The sequence below is a fragment of the Schistocerca nitens genome, chromosome 8, assembly GCF_023898315.1.
Source record: "Schistocerca nitens isolate TAMUIC-IGC-003100 chromosome 8, iqSchNite1.1, whole genome shotgun sequence".
Classification (NCBI taxonomy): domain Eukaryota; kingdom Metazoa; phylum Arthropoda; class Insecta; order Orthoptera; family Acrididae; genus Schistocerca; species Schistocerca nitens.
The window spans coordinates 51,790,913-51,807,281 of NC_064621.1; the positions used below are offsets into that span (position 1 = coordinate 51,790,913).

General features: G+C 41.9%; 1 protein-coding gene across 1 annotated transcript in view; it reads right to left on the reverse strand.

Moving 5' to 3' along the window:
• The window catches only part of LOC126198764 (AP-3 complex subunit beta-2), a 264,029-nt gene that overhangs the window by 117,370 nt on the left and 130,290 nt on the right, over positions 1-16,369 (reverse strand). Inside the window, exon 12 of the mRNA XM_049935322.1 lies at positions 11,170-11,428. Coding sequence (XP_049791279.1) covers positions 11,170-11,428 — 259 coding nt within the window. The remainder of the gene's footprint in view (positions 1-11,169; positions 11,429-16,369) is intronic.

Genomic DNA, 16,369 nt, shown 5'->3' on the forward strand with positions numbered 1-16,369 from the left:
TTTAAAAGCATCAAAACCAAACAGATATTCAGTGTAAGCATTGTCCACAACTAGTAATTTCAATGAACAAAACCCAGCCTTGTAAGTTAGAAGTGCAGAACTCTTCAAGAATGGTAATCTGTTGTTTTTTATAACTCACCACCCTCTGTGGCACTGAAGCCAGAGGGAGAGAACCCACATTCATAAAAGTTGAGAATTCACTAATATTGCTGCTGCACTCGTGTCCACCTGCATTCCCAATGTTTGTTAAAACACACACACTTCAATGTATAACTTGCTTGGAGACACTATCACTGTTGACACACTGTTCACATCCATGTTCATTTTATCCCCTCTCAGGTTCAGACAAGAGTTACACACAGAAGCAATGTGTCCCTTTTTATGGCACCTATTACAAGTTGCCCAGCTATTGGGGCACACGATCCACTCGTGTTCAATAAAACAGTATTGGCACAATGGCTGTTGCTGTTGTGTCACAGACTGTTGTTATCATGAATGAGGATTGCCTACATGATGCTGAAACATCTGTTGATCTGCCGCAACAGCTTCTCCACTCCCTTGGGAACTGATTGATGGCCGGGCAGGATGAGAGGAACTGATTCCTGATATTTCAGACCAGGCTTCTATCTGACTCTTGCAGTCTGTGAAACTTCAAATGACTAAGCTATGTTTAATACTTCCATAAGCATACAATTTTCACACTGTAGAGCTCACTCTCAAACTTTCCTATCAGGAACAAGACGTTAATTGTATCTTGAACCATGTGATCTGCATAGGATTCCTTATGAACATTTTTCACAAAATTACAACAATGACTAAGTCCATGCAGTTCTAGTACCCATGCCCTGTATGGTGTTTTGGCTGCTTTTGGCAGTGGTAAAACACAACATGATAACTCTGACATCTGATCAAAAGAAAGTCTTGAAGGGGCAAGCTGACAACAACTGACACAAAAACTGATACACACGAGGTGAGATCCACAACAAAAAGAGTCTTGCATATGTTTAGGTCTGGAAATGTCGTCGCAGGCATTTTTTGTAAACACCCCAGTCTTAAGCTGCATCATTCTATGCAGGGAACGGTGGCGAGTATGTTGCTGGCAGTCCTGCATGTTGTGCCAACATAGTTGTTAAGCTGGGAATAGTAACTGTCATTGCCTGCTATTACACGAGAAGAGATTTAAGCATTGCCTCCATGGAAATTAACTCAAAGGACCAATGACTGAAACGGAATAAGGGGAGTCGAATACTGTACTCAACATGAGAGACAAAGTACATACAACAGATAAGACACAAGTGGCTGGCGGAACCTCGCACTCTGGCCTGTATGGTCATTTGTTCTAACGGAGGGTGCAGCTAGCAGGCTGCACACCCAACTATTGTCATACAAGCAGATAAGGTGACCTCTAGTGGCCAAATCAAGCACAAACTTCATGTGTGAACTATGAAGTGGCCCACAAACAAATTTGGTAGTTACAGCATTACTTTAATCAAGAACCAATGTAAGGGTAAGAAACTGTAGGCTGCTCTCATGCATACGGACGGTAAATTACTTTCAGCACAAACACAATATGGTAGACAAACTTCCTGTGGTCCTTTCAAATTGTGGACCCGAGCAACATCAGGACATGCCTGACTTACAATCTGGCACAGGAAAAGAGCACGCAACAGCTGTCTAGAAAAATCCTTCTGAATGGTACCTTCACCGTATGTAAAGCCATGACTTCTTTACACAACTGCACAAGATATGGGTACATTTAGAGAGAAGCATATTTTGGTTGAAAATTGTGATGGTTTATTTGCGGGGAGGAGGGGGGGATCCAAATTGGAATGTTTCACTTCGTGTATCATTCTTTGGTTAAAGCGCAATGGGGAAAACATACTATGGATGACGGTCACATCCCAGTCCACAGGAGAATACACCACCCTGGCTAATGATGCGCGGTGAAATACATGTGTACCGTGTGACAATAGGGTAAAGCTGGAAGGAAGACTTGCCTATCTACACATCCACAACACCTTTTAGGCATCATTCTCATAATTGTTTTTGAGGAAAAAATGGGCTGCAGGACAGGTCTACCTATACCAATCCTGTAGGCACTTGTTCTGAAATCGATGTTAATAAATTTGAAAGTGGTATTCAGTTCGAATGGTCAAGGAATACTTGGATTAAATCAGTGCGCCTCGAATCCTTGATTTTGTTCATGATAATTTGAGAGAGCAGCAGCCTAGAGAGCTTTGAAGAGAATTCACTCGTAGCATATAGGGAATTTCCTATGACACACTGCAACATATTGGAAGATACACTTAGCTACCAATTTAGTTTTGGCTGTCCACCAAGCTTTTCAGCAGCACTGGTGACCTGGCACGTGCATGGAAGGCCGCAGCTCAGCTCCCAACAGCGGGTCTGGACAAACTACAAATCAACAATCTGGAAGCAATCTGATCACAGACACAGAACTTTCTAACAAAGCCACAATAAGAAGACAATCACAGGGTGCACACTGGCAGCTGCTACTTCACAGCAGTAACCAGTGCCTGACAATGTCAAGTAGCTATATCAAGGAAATAATGTGGGATTTACAACACAATTTGGCGGAAGACCTGAGAGCCATACATTTAAAAGAGCAGCTGTAGGAAGAAACACAGTCACTTCCATGTTACCCACTACAAGAACACCTTATGCTCAACAGGCACATATTGTAAAATGGGTTTCTGGCCACAACAGCTGGAGACAGTACTTGTGTGTGTGTGTGTGTGTGTGTGTGTGTGTGTGTGTGTGTGTGTGTGTGTGTGTGTGAATGCCGCCAGCTTGTCTCTGTCCCACAGTACAGGTGTCATGGAGCAGTTCCCCTGGAAGACAACAGATTCGCGTGCTCCCATCAGCATGATGAAGAACGTATCAGGATTCATCAGACCATGTAATGCTCTGCCACTGTGCCTACATCCAGAGCCGATGGTCACGTGCCCATTTCAGTTGTAGTTGCCGATGTTGTGGTGTTAGTATTTGCACATGCATCAGTCACTGGCTGCGGAGGCCCACCATTAGGAGCGTTTTTGCACTGTGTTTCTGGACACATTTGTAATCTGCTCAGCTTAAAAGACTGATGTTAGGTCTGCCACAGTTCGCCGCCTGTTTTTACCAGTCTGCCCAGCCTACGATGTCCAACATCTGTAATGAGGGGTGGTTGCCCAACCCCACAATGTCTGGATGTGTTTTCACCTTGGCTTTGCCACATGTCAGAAACACTCATAACAGCATCCCTCGAACACCTGACAAGTCATGCAGTGTCCAACATGCTCATGCCAAGCCTCCAGGCCATTACGATATGCCCTTGATCAAATTCCAGGTGACGCTGTTATTGCCTGGACAGGTTTATATCAACAGTAGCTCAGTGGTCACATGTTATGGCTAATCAGTGAATGTGTGACATTGCGTCAATTTGGGGGTGATATGAAAGTTATACTATTCTTGAAGAATCGTGTTAGCCAACACCACTAGCAATTCTTTTTATTAGTAAGACCAATTTTGACAGATCTATGTTATCATCAGATCTTGTAAGATTATTAGTTGTACATGACTGTACTGAAAGTCACATAGTGACACTGTATCAAACATCATGTGACAGGGAGCATCAGCATGTCACAAATAAAGTAACACACAATCAAAACATACAACATGTGCTAATGTCCCAGCATATACTACTCACTCGACATCATTGTGGCATCAAGCAATTAGTGTATGTTTGTACATCAGCACAACATGTTGTATATTTTAATTGGGTATTACTCTATTTGCGGCATGCTGATATTCCCTGCCACATTTTATTTGACGCACCATCACTATGTAACATCCAGTATTGTGACAAGATCTGATGATAACAGCATAGATGTGTTGAAACCCATAATAATAATAATAATAATAATAATAATAATCCCCGTGGAGGCCCGGGAAAAGAATAGGCCTCCGGTATGTTCTGCCAGTCGTAAAAGGCGACGAAAAGAACAAACCACTAATAGGGCTAACCCCCCTTGTAGTGTGATTAGTTGGTTCAGGATAGAACTAAAGAAGCCTCGGACAAGCGCCGTCATGGTCGGGGACGACGCTTGAATCCTATGCCCGCCCACAATGGTAACGACACTGCTAGCCAACTGGAAAATGATTCAAATCCAAATAGAGGTGTTTTGCAGGATATGCTTCCTGCAACCACCCTAGAAGGAAAACAAAGACAGAGGATGGGATGGTCAGATGAAGTTAATCGACACCTCATGGTCTGTTATTACCAAGCAACAAATCTAGGAACCAACACAACTGGATACAGATCACAAGTATACACAACATTTATCACCAGATACCCAGAATTAAAATTTTTAACAGAACAACGGCTAGCTGATCAGATCTGTGTAATAATAAAAAATAACAGGATACCCCAGTCAGAATTAGAAAACATCAAACAACAAGTTCAACAAATACTGGAACAAAATAATGTGCAATCAGAAGAAGAAGAAAATACAGTAATGGACTCAAACATCCCAGAGCAAACAAACAAAGAACAACACGCATCAATTAAACAGTCAGAGGAAAACGAAATCTTAACACAGCCACCAGAACAAGCATAAATAGAACACGAAGTGACACACATGTTAGATATAGAAGAAAAATTTCAGCTGACATATATAGAATACAAAGACACGAATACAGACATTAGACCATTCTTGCATAGACCGCCAAATAACCCACAAGTCGAAACAACAATAAAAACTATCAACACAATCATACACAACAAAATAAATGAAAACACAACTATGGAAGAGTTACAACTACTGGTTTATATAGGAGCACTCACTACACTAAATATACACACTAGGCAGAGATCAGAACCAACCAACACACAGAAGAAACCCACAAAACCAGCATGGCAACACAGGCTACAGATCAGAATAGAAAAACTGAGAAAAGACAGCGGACAGCTAACACAATTTATAAGAAATGAAAAGTCAGAAAAAAAAAAAACCAACAACAACGAAAAAGGTTAGGTAAAATCTCACAACAAGAAGTGATAGAGCAATTAGATGAAAAGAAGCAGAAATTACAAGCATTAGCCAAACGACTCAGAAGATACAAAAAAAGTGAAAATAGAAGGAAACAAAACCAAACATTCAACACAAACCAAAAGAAATTTTACCAGACAACAGATAACACACACATTAAAATAGACAATCCACCAAACATAACAGACATGGAACACTTCTGGAGCAACATATGGTCAAACCCGGTACAACATAACAGGCGTGCACGGTGGATACAAGCAGAAACAGATACGTACAAGATGATACCACAAATGCCTGAAGTGATAATTTTGCAACATGAAGTCACCCAAGCAATTAATTCTACTCACAATTGGAAAGCCCCTGGAAAAGATAAAATAGCAAATTTCTGGCTAAAGAAATTCACCTCAACACATTCACATCTAACTAAATTATGTAACAGTTACATTGCAGACCCATACACATCCCCCCCCCCCCCTCCCCATGAACCATGGACCTTGCCGTTGGTGGGGAGGCTTGCGTGCCTCAGCGATACAGATAGCCGTACCGTAGGTGCAACCACAACGGAGGGGTATCTGTTGAGAGGCCAGACAAACGTGTGGTTCCTGAAAGGGGCAGCAGCCTTTTCAGTAGTTGCAATGGCAACAGTCTGGATGATTGATTGATGTGGCCTTGTAACAATAACCAAAACGGCCTTGCTGTGATGGTACTGCGAATGGCTGAAAGCAAGGGGAAACTACAGACGTAATTTTTCCCGAGGACATGCAGCTTTACTGTATGATTAAATGATGATGGCGTCCTCTTGGGTAAAATATTCCGGAGGTAAAATAGTCCCCCATTCGGATCTCCGGGCGGGGACTACTCAAGAAGATGTCGTTATCAGGAGAAAGAAAACTGGCGTTCTACGGATCGGAGCGTGGAATGTCAGATCCCTTAATCGGGCAGGTAGGTTAGAAAATTTAAAAAGGGAAATGGATAGGTTGAAGTTAGATATAGTGGGAATTAGTGAAGTTCGGTGGCAGGAGGAACAAGACTTCTGGTCAGGTGACTACAGGGTTATAAACACAAAATCAAATAGGGGTAATGCAGGAGTAGGTTTAATAATGAATAGGAAAATAGGAATGCGGGTAAGCTACTACAAACAGCATAGTGAACGCATTATTGTGGCCAAGATAGATACGAAGCCCACACCTACTACAGTATTGCAAATTTATATGCCAACTAGCTCTGCAGATGACGAAGAAATTGAAGAAATGTATGATGAAATAAAAGAAATTATTCAGATAGTGAAGGGAGACGAAAATTTAATAGTCATGGGTGACTGGAATTCGAGTGTAGGAAAAGGGAGAGAAGGAAACATAGTAGGTGAATATGGATTGGGGCTAAGAAATGAAAGAGGAAGCCGCCTGGTAGAATTTTGCACAGAGCACAACATAATCATAGCTAACACTTGGTTTAAGAATCATGAAAGAAGGTTGTATACATGGAAGAACCCTGGAGATACTAAAAGGTATCAGATAGATTATATAATGGTAAGACAGAGATTTAGGAACCAGGTTTTAAATTGTAAGACATTTCCAGGGGCAGATGTGGACTCTGACCACAATCTATTGGTTATGACCTGTAGATTAAAACTGAAGAAACTGCAAAAAGGTGGGAATTGAAGGAGATGGGACCTGGATAAACTGAAAGAACCAGAGGTTGTAGAGAGTTTCAGGGAGAGCATAAGGGAACAATTGACAGGAATGGGGGAAAGAACTACAGTAGAAGATGAATGGGTAGCTTTGAGGGATGAAGTAGCGAAGGCAGCAGAGGATCAAGTACGTAAAAAGACGAGGGCTAGTAGAAATCCTTGGGTAACAGAAGAAATATTGAATTTAATGATGAAAGGAGAAAATATAAAAATGCAGTAAATGAAGCAGGCAAAAAGGAATACAAACGTCTCAAAAATGAGATCGACAGGAAGTGCAAAATGGCTAAGCAGGGATGGCTAGAGGACAAATGTAAGGATGTAGACGCCTATCTCACTAGGGGTAAGATAGATACTGCTACAGGAAAATTAAAGAGACCATTGGAGATAAGAGAACCACTTGTATGAATATCAAGAGCTCAGATGGAAACCCAGTTCTAAGCAAAGAAGGGAAAGCAGAAAGGTGGAAGGAGTATATAGAGGGTCTATACAAGGGCGATGTACTTGAAGACAATTTTATGGAAATGGAAGAGGATGTAGATGAAGATGAAATGGGAGATATGATACTGCGTGAAGAGTTTGACAGAGCACTGAAAGACCTGAGTCGAAACAAGGCCCCCGGAGTAGACAACATTCCATTGGAACTACTGACGGCCTTGGGAGAGCCAGTCCTAACAAAACTCTACCATCTGGTGAGCAAGATGTATGAAACAGGCAAAATACCCTCAGACTTCAAGAAGAATATAATAATCCCAATCCCAAAGAAAGCATGTGTTGACAGATGTAAAAATTACCGAACTATCAGTTTAATAAGTCACAGCTGCAAAATAATAACACGAATTCTTTACAGACGAATGGAAAAATTAGTAGAAGCCAACCTCGGGGAAGATCAGTTTGGATTCCGTAGAAACACTGGAACACGTGAGGCAATACTGACCTTACGACTTATCTTAGAAGAAAGATTAAGGAAAGGCAAACCTACGTTTGTAGCATTTGTAGACTTAGAGAAAGCTTTTGACAATGTTGACTGGAATACTCTCTTTCAAATTCTAAAGGTGGCAGGGGTAAAATACAGGGAGCGAAAGGCTATTTACAATTTGTACAGAAACCAGATGCAGTTATAAGAGTCGAGGGACATGAAAGGGAAGCAGTGGTTGGGAAGGGAGTAAGACAGGGTTGTAGCCTCTCCCCGATGTTGTTCAATCTGTATATTGAGCAAGCAGTACAGGAAACAAAAGAAAAATTCGGAGTAGGTATTAAAATTCATGGAGAAGAAATAAAAATGTTGAGGTTCGCTGATGACATTGTAATTCTGTCAGAGACAGCAAAGGACTTCGAAGAGCAGTTGAACGAAATGGACAGTGTCTTGAAAGGAGGATATAAGATGAACATCAACAAAAGCAAAACAAGGATAATGGAATGTAATCGAATTAAGTCGGGTGATGCTGAGAGAATTAGATTAGGAAATGAGACACTTAAAGTAGTAAAGGAGTTTTGCTATTTGGGGAGCAAAATAACTGATGATGGTCAAAGTAGAGAGGATATAAAATGTAGACTGGCAATGGCAAGGAAAGCGTTTCTGAAGAAGAGAAATTTGTTAACATCGAGTATAGATTTAAGTGTCAGGAAGTCATTTCTGAAAGTATTTGTATGGAGTGTAGCCATGTATGGAAGTGAAACATGGACGATAAATAGTTTGGACAAGAAGAGAATAGAAGCTTTCGAAATGTGGTGCTACAGAAGAATGCTGAAGATTAGATGAGTAGATCACATAACTAATGAGGAAGTATTGAATAGGATTGGGGAGAAGAGAAGTTTGTGGCACAACTTGACCAGAAGAAGGGATCAGTTGGTAGGACATGTTCTGAGGCATCAAGGGATCACCAATTTAGTATTGGAGGGCAGCGTGGAGGGTAAAAATCGTAGAGGGAGACCAAGAGATGAATACACTAAGCAGATTCAGAAGGATGTAGGTTGCAGTAGGTACTGGGAGATGAAAAAGCTTGCACAGGATAGAGTAGCATGGAGAGCTGCATCAAACCAGTCTCAGGACTGAAGACCACAACAACAACACACATTCCCTGATACACTTACACAAGGAATAACTTATCTGACACCTAAAGATCAAGCAGACACAGCAAACCCAGCTAAATATCGCCCCACAACATGCCTACCAACAATATACAAAATATCAACTTCAGTCATTACACAGATATTAATGACACATACGACACAGAACAAAATTATAAATGAAGAACAAAAAGGCTGTTGCAAAGGAGCACGAGGATGTAAAGAGCAACTGATAATAGATGCAGAGGTGACATATCAAGCTAAAACTAAACAAAGGTCGCTACACTACGCATACATTGATTACCAAAAAGCTTTTGATAGTGTACCCCACTCATGGTTACTACAAATATTGGAAATATACAAAGTAGATCCTAAACTGATACAGTTCCTAAACATAGTAATGAAAAATTGGAAAACCACACTTAATATCCAAACAAATTCAAATAATATCACATCACAGCCAATACAGATTAAGCGTGGAATATACCAAGGAGACTCATTAAGTCCTTTCTGGTTCTGCCTTGCTCTGAACCCACTATCCAACATGCTAAATAATACAAATTATGGATACAATATTACTGGAACATACCCACACAAAATCACACATCTGCTATACATGGGTGATCTAAAACTACTGGCAGCAACAAATCAACAACTCAACCAATTACTAAAGATAACAGAAGTATTCAGCAATGATATAAGTATGGCTTTTGGAACAGACAAATGTAAGAAAAATAGCATAGTCTAGGGAAAACACACTAAACAAGAAGATTACATATTGGATAACCACAGCGACTGCATAGAAGCGATGGAAAAAACAGATGCCTATAAATATCTAGGATACAGACAAAAAATAGGAATAGATAATACAAATATTAAAGAAGAACTAAAAGAAAAATATAGACAAAGACTAACAAAAATACTGAAAACAGAATTGACAGCAAGAAACAAGACAAAAGCTATAAATACTTATGCTATACCAATATTGACCTACTCATTTGGAGTAGTGAAATGGAGTAACACAGACCCAGAAGCACTCAGTACACTTAAACGATCACAATGCCACAAATATAGAATACATCACATACATTCAGCAACTGAAAGATTCACATTAAGCAGAAAGGAAGGAGGAAGCGGATTTATCGACATAAAAAACCTACATTATGGACAGGTAGACAATTTCAGAAAATTCTTTATAAAACGAGCAGAAACTAGCAAAATACACAAAGCAATCACTCATATAAATACATCGGCTACACCACTGCAATTTCATAACCACTTCTACAACCCTTTAGATCACATAACATCAACAGATACGAAGAAAGTAAATTTGAAAAAGAAAACACTACATGGCAAGCACCCGTATCATCTAACACAGCCACACATCGATCAAGACGCATCCAACACATGGCTAAGAAAAGGCAATATATACAGTGAGATGGAAGGATTCATGATTGCAATACAGAATCAAACAATAAACACCAGATATTACAGCAAGCATATTATTAAAGATCCCAATACCACAACAGATAAATGCAGACTTTGCAAACAACAAATAGAAACAGTAGATCACATCACAAGTGGATGTACAATACTAGCAAATACAGAATACCCCAGAAGACATGACAATGTAGCAAAAATAATACATCAACAGCTTGCCTTACAACATAAACTTATAAAACAACATGTTCCCACATACAAGTATGCACCACAAAATGTACTGGAGAACGATGAATACAAATTATACTGGAACAGAACCATTATAACAGATAAAACAACACCACATAACAAACCTGACATCATACTCACCAATAAAAAGAAGAAATTAACACAACTAATCGAAATATCCATACCCAATACAACAAATATACAAAAGAAAACAGGAGAAAAAATTGAAAAATACATCCAACTGGCTGAGGAAGTCAAGGACATGTGGCATCAGGATAAAGTTGACATTATACCAATTATACTATCAACTACAGGAGTCATACCACACAATATCCACCAGTACATCAATGCAATACAGCTACATCCAAACTTATATATACAAGTACAGAAAACTGTAATTATTGACACTTGTTCAATTACCCGAAAGTTCCTAAATGCAATGTAACATATACCGTACAGTTAAAAGGAAGTCACGCTTGATCAAGGTCCGCGTCACCTTCCATTTTTAACCAGACATAACGTCTGAGACAAGAAAGAAATAATAATAATAATTGCTAGTGATCTTGGGTGACTTGATTCTTCACGAATAAAATAAATGTTTACTAATCTGAATCGTATCCAATGACATAAATTTCCTATCTGTATTTTGGAAATTCAATACACAGTTCTTATGACTCTTCTGACAACACTCACCTTTGAATCGAGATTCAAGAACAGGAGCAGGTTTAGTTGCAAGAAATATTTTCTTAGCGTGCTTTGATAAGCGAGTCTGCTCTGTTCCGTTGCCAGGGAAAACCAGCTGACGCAAGAATCTTGCACGATCCCTGATGTCATAGTTTTGGTCGTACCTCGCTAAGCTCAGAACATATTGTAATAACAGCCGAGTCTGTTTTGGATTAGTGAGGTACAGCTTGACAGCCAGATTCAGGATCTGAAGTTTTACTATGTTCTCCTAAAATTGAAATTATAAATTATTACTCAACACAAAACCATAAATTGTTCACAAAAACAAACATTCCTTTCCTAACATGTGTCACAGCCCTTCCTACTACCTAATTAAAGGCCAAGCTTACACAAATTTTGACTAAAATTTCATGTCATTCACTAGAAGGGCTCTATGCCTTTATGCAAAATAAATTATTATATTCATAGAACCTATAAACAAGTACTAAATTCACAAATGAACTGCTTCTTTTCTTTTCTGTTGAAACAATTCAGTTTCATATTATGAAGTATGAAATTTATTTACCTGCAATGAATTTAATATGACTGGAATATCAGAAAAATAGTAAACATGATCAAAAATATCACAAAAACTAGTAAACATGATTAAAAGTATCCCATATTAGCAAATACAAAATGTACTGTGAAGCCAAAAGCTTCCATGTTGTTATTTTATGAACTCAGGAGAATAACATGGCCTGAAAAATAATTTTTTTTTTTTTTATGGATCATATGAGAGGATTTTATGTTGAAGAAAATTATTACCACTATTATTAAATGCCAGAAAATATAGCTGTATATGTAAGAACCAAGACAGTCATAACCCAGAACATGTCCCCACTGTATTACCCACAAATGAAATGTTGTGCTACTCCTGTTATACGCTGGTGTCTCAAGTGTCACTGGTAATTACAACACCATTAGTTCTTTCCTGATAGTGAAAGCATTCTCTAACCTTAATTTTATTTCTTTTTCTTTAAGTCTCCATTATGTTACATTAACACACATCCAACTCAGGAATTTCAAGCAATATTATCTGTTTCATCGTCACGTATTTGTCACAAACAACATTTTCTTTCATGAGACTCCAATTACATAATAACATATCTAAAAACAAAGATGATGTGACTTACCAAACGAAAGCGCTGGCATGTCGACAGACACACAAACAAACACAAACATACACACAAAATTCAAGCTTTCGCAACAAACTGTTGCCTCATCAGGAAAGAGGGAAGGAGAGGGAAAGACGAAAGGATGTGGGTTTTAAGGGAGAGGGTAAGGAGTCATTCCAATCCCGGGAGCGGAAAGACTTACCTTAGGGGGAAAAAAGGACGGGTATACACTCGCGCACACACACATATCCATCCACACATATACAGACACAAGCAGACATATTTGAAGACAAAGAGTTTGGGCAGAGATGTCAGTCGAGGCAGAAGTGCAGAGGCAAAGATGTTGTTGAATGACAGGTGAGGTGTGAGTGGCAGCAACTTGAAATTAGCGGAGATTGAGGCCTGGTGGATAACGGGAAGAGAGGATATACTGAAGAGCAAGTTCCCATCTCCGGAGCTCGGACAGGTTGGTGTTAGTGGGAAGTATCCAGATAACCCGGACGGTGTAACACTGTGCCAAGATGTGCTGGCCGTGCACCAAGGCATGTTTAGCCACAGGGTGATCCTCATTACCAACAAATACTGTCTGCCTGTGTCCACTCATGCGAATGGACAGTTTGTTGCTGGTCATTCCCACATAGAATGCGTCACAGTGTAGGCAGGTCAGTTGGTAGATCACGTGGGTGCTTTCACACGTGGCTCTGCCATTGATCGTGTACACCTTCCGGGTTACAGGACTGGAGTAGGTGGTGGTGGGAGGGTGCATGGGACAGGTTTTACACCGGGGGCGGTTACAAGGGTAGGAGCCAGATGGTAGGGAAGGTGGTTTGGGGATTTCATAGGGATGAACTAAGAGGTTACGAAGGTTAGGTGGACGGCGGAAAGACACTCTTGGTGGAGTGGGGAGGATTTCATGAAGGATGGATCTCATTTCAGGGCAGGATTTGAGGAAGTCGTATCCCTGCTGGAGAGCCACATTCAGAGTCTGATCCAGTCCCGGAAAGTATCCTGTCACAAGTGGGGCACTTTTGTGGTTCTTCTGTGGGAGGTTCTGGGTTTGAGAGGATGAGGAAGTGGCTCTGGTTATTTGCTTCTGTACCAGGTCGGGAGGGTAGTTGCGGGATGCGAAAGCTGTTGTCAGGTTGTTGGTGTAATGTTTCAGGGATTCCGGACTGGAGCAGATTCGTTTGCCACGAAGACCTCTGGCTGCAACCCTTCTTTCCATCAGTCCCTATACCAGTTCCAAACTGAACAATCCATTGCCCTCACCCACCTAATCCTTCACCTACACATCAACTCAGCCAATGAACACACCCGTCAACTCCTATCCTTAATAAAAGTCCTCAATCTTTCCTCTCCCACATCCACACCGGCTATTCAGAGCATCCTCCTACAGGCCAACCGCAAATTAGAACAGCATGCCACCCTTCACCTCAAAAAACTATCCAATTTCCTGGTTTCCCACCTCCGGAAAGGCAACTCACTCACCCTTCACAACCTTTCCAGCAAACCTCAACCACCTCTCATTGCACACAAACCCAGTCTCTCCCATCTACTCAATCTCTCACTTCCAGCTCCACTCCCTCCAAAACCTCAAAATTCCAATCAACACAATCTGGCACCACAACACCCTAATTCAGTAGTTAACCTTTCCTCCAAACCTCTCTCCCAACCCGAAACCTCTGTCCTATCCAAAGGCCTCAACTTCAGCCCCACTCCCAGATTCAACCAAACAGCCCTCGTCAAAGATTTACTGTCCTACACTCGTACTCTCTGCTGGAAGTATCACTTTGCCACGAAGAAAAATGATCCTAATCCTACCCCTAATGATCCAACTCCCCAAGACACTATCCAAATTGAACCCTGAATGGAACAGTTCCATCCTCCGTCACAGCGGACCCACCTCCTCTTCCTCAAAATCACCCTCTCCAAACCTTCCAGGAATTTCTGACTTCCAGCCTTGCCTCTCAATCCTTCTTAAAAACCTTAATCCTACTCCCAACATCACCACTGCTGAAGCCCAGGCTATCCGTGATCTGAAGGCAGATCGGTCCATCGTCATTCTTCCGGCGGACAAGGGTTCCACGACCGTGGTACTTGATCGTCAGGAGTATGTGGCTGAGGGACTGCGTCAGCTTTCAGACAACAACACATACAAAGTTTGCCAAGGTAATCCCATTCCTGATGTCCAGGCGGAGCTTCAAGGAATCCTCAGAACCTTAGGCCCCCTACAAAACCTTTCACCTGACTCCATCAACCTCCTGACCCCACCGACACCCTGCACCCCTACCTTCTACCTTCTTCCTAAAATTCACAAACCCAATCATCCCGGCCGCCCCATTGTAGCTGGTTGCCAAGCCCCCACAGAATGTATCTCTGCCTATGTAGATCAACACCTTCAACCCATTACATGCAGTCTCCCATCCTTCATCAAAGACACCAACCACTTTCTCGAACGCCTGGAATCCTTACCCAATCCGTTACCCCCAGAAACCATCCTTGTAACCATTGATGCCACGTCCTTATACACAAATATCCCGCACGTCCAGGGCCTCGCTGCGATGGAGCACTTCCTTTCACGCCGATCACCTGCCACCCTACCTAAAACCTCTTTCCTCATTACCTAAATCCTGACCTAAATTTATTACCTAAATTACCTTCATCCTGACCCACAACTTCTTCACTTTTGAAGACCAGACATACCAACAATTAAAGGGAACAGCCATGGGTACCAGTATGGCCCCATCGTACGCCAACCTATTCATGGGTCGCTTAGAGGAAGCCTTCTTGGTTACCCAGGCCTGCCAACCCAAAGTTTGGTACAGATTTATTGATGACATCTTCATGATCTGGACTCACAGTGAAGAAGAACTCCAGGATTTCCTCTCCAACCTCAACTCCTTTGGTTCCATCAGATTCGCCTGGTCCTACTCCTAATCCCATGCCACTTTCCTTGATGTTGACCTCCACCTGTCCAATGCCCAGCTTCACACGTCCGTCCACATCAAACCCACCAACAAGCAACAGTACCTCCATTACGACAGCTGCCACCCATTCCACATCAAACGGTCCCTTCCCCGAGGCCTAGGTCTTCGTGGCAAACGAATCTGCTCCAGTCCGGAATCCCTGAAACATTACACCAACAACCTGACAACAGCTTTCGCATCCCGCAACTACCCTCCCGACCTGGTACAGAAGCAAATAACCAGAGCCACTTCCTCATCCTCTCAAACCCAGAACCTCCCACAGAAGAACCACAAAAGTGCCCCACTTGTGACAGGATACTTTCCGGGACTGGATCAGACTCTGAATGTGGCTCTCCAGCAGGGATACGACTTCCTCAAATCCTGCCCTGAAATGAGATCCATCCTTCATGAAATCCTCCCCACTCCACCAAGAGTGTCTTTCCGCCGTCCACCTAACCTTCGTAACCTCTTAGTTCATCCCTATGAAATCCCCAAACCACCTTCCCTACCATCTGGCTCCTACCCTTGTAACCGCCCCCGGTGTAAAACCTGTCCCATGCACCCTCCCACCACCACCTACTCCAGTCCTGTAACCCGGAAGGTGTACACGATCAATGGCAGAGCCACGTGTGAAAGCACCCACGTGATCTACCAACTGACCTGCCTACACTGTGACGCATTCTATGTGGGAATGACCAGCAACAAACTGTCCATTCGCATGAGTGGACACAGGCAGACAGTATTTGTTGGTAATGAGGATCACCCTGTGGCTAAACATGCCTTGGTGCACGGCCAGCACATCTTGGCACAGTGTTACACCGTCCGGGTTATCTGGATACTTCCTACTAACACCAACCTATCCGAACTCCGGAGATGGGAACTTGCTCTTCAATATATCCTCTCTTCCTGTTATCCACCAGGCCTCAATCTCCGCTAATTTCAAGTTGCCGCCACTCATACCTCACCTGTCATTCAACAACATCTTTGCCTCTGCACTTCCGCCTCGACTGACATCTCTGCCCAAACTCTTTGTCTTCAAATATGTCTGCTTGTGTCTGTATATGTGTGGATGGATATGTGTGTGTGTGC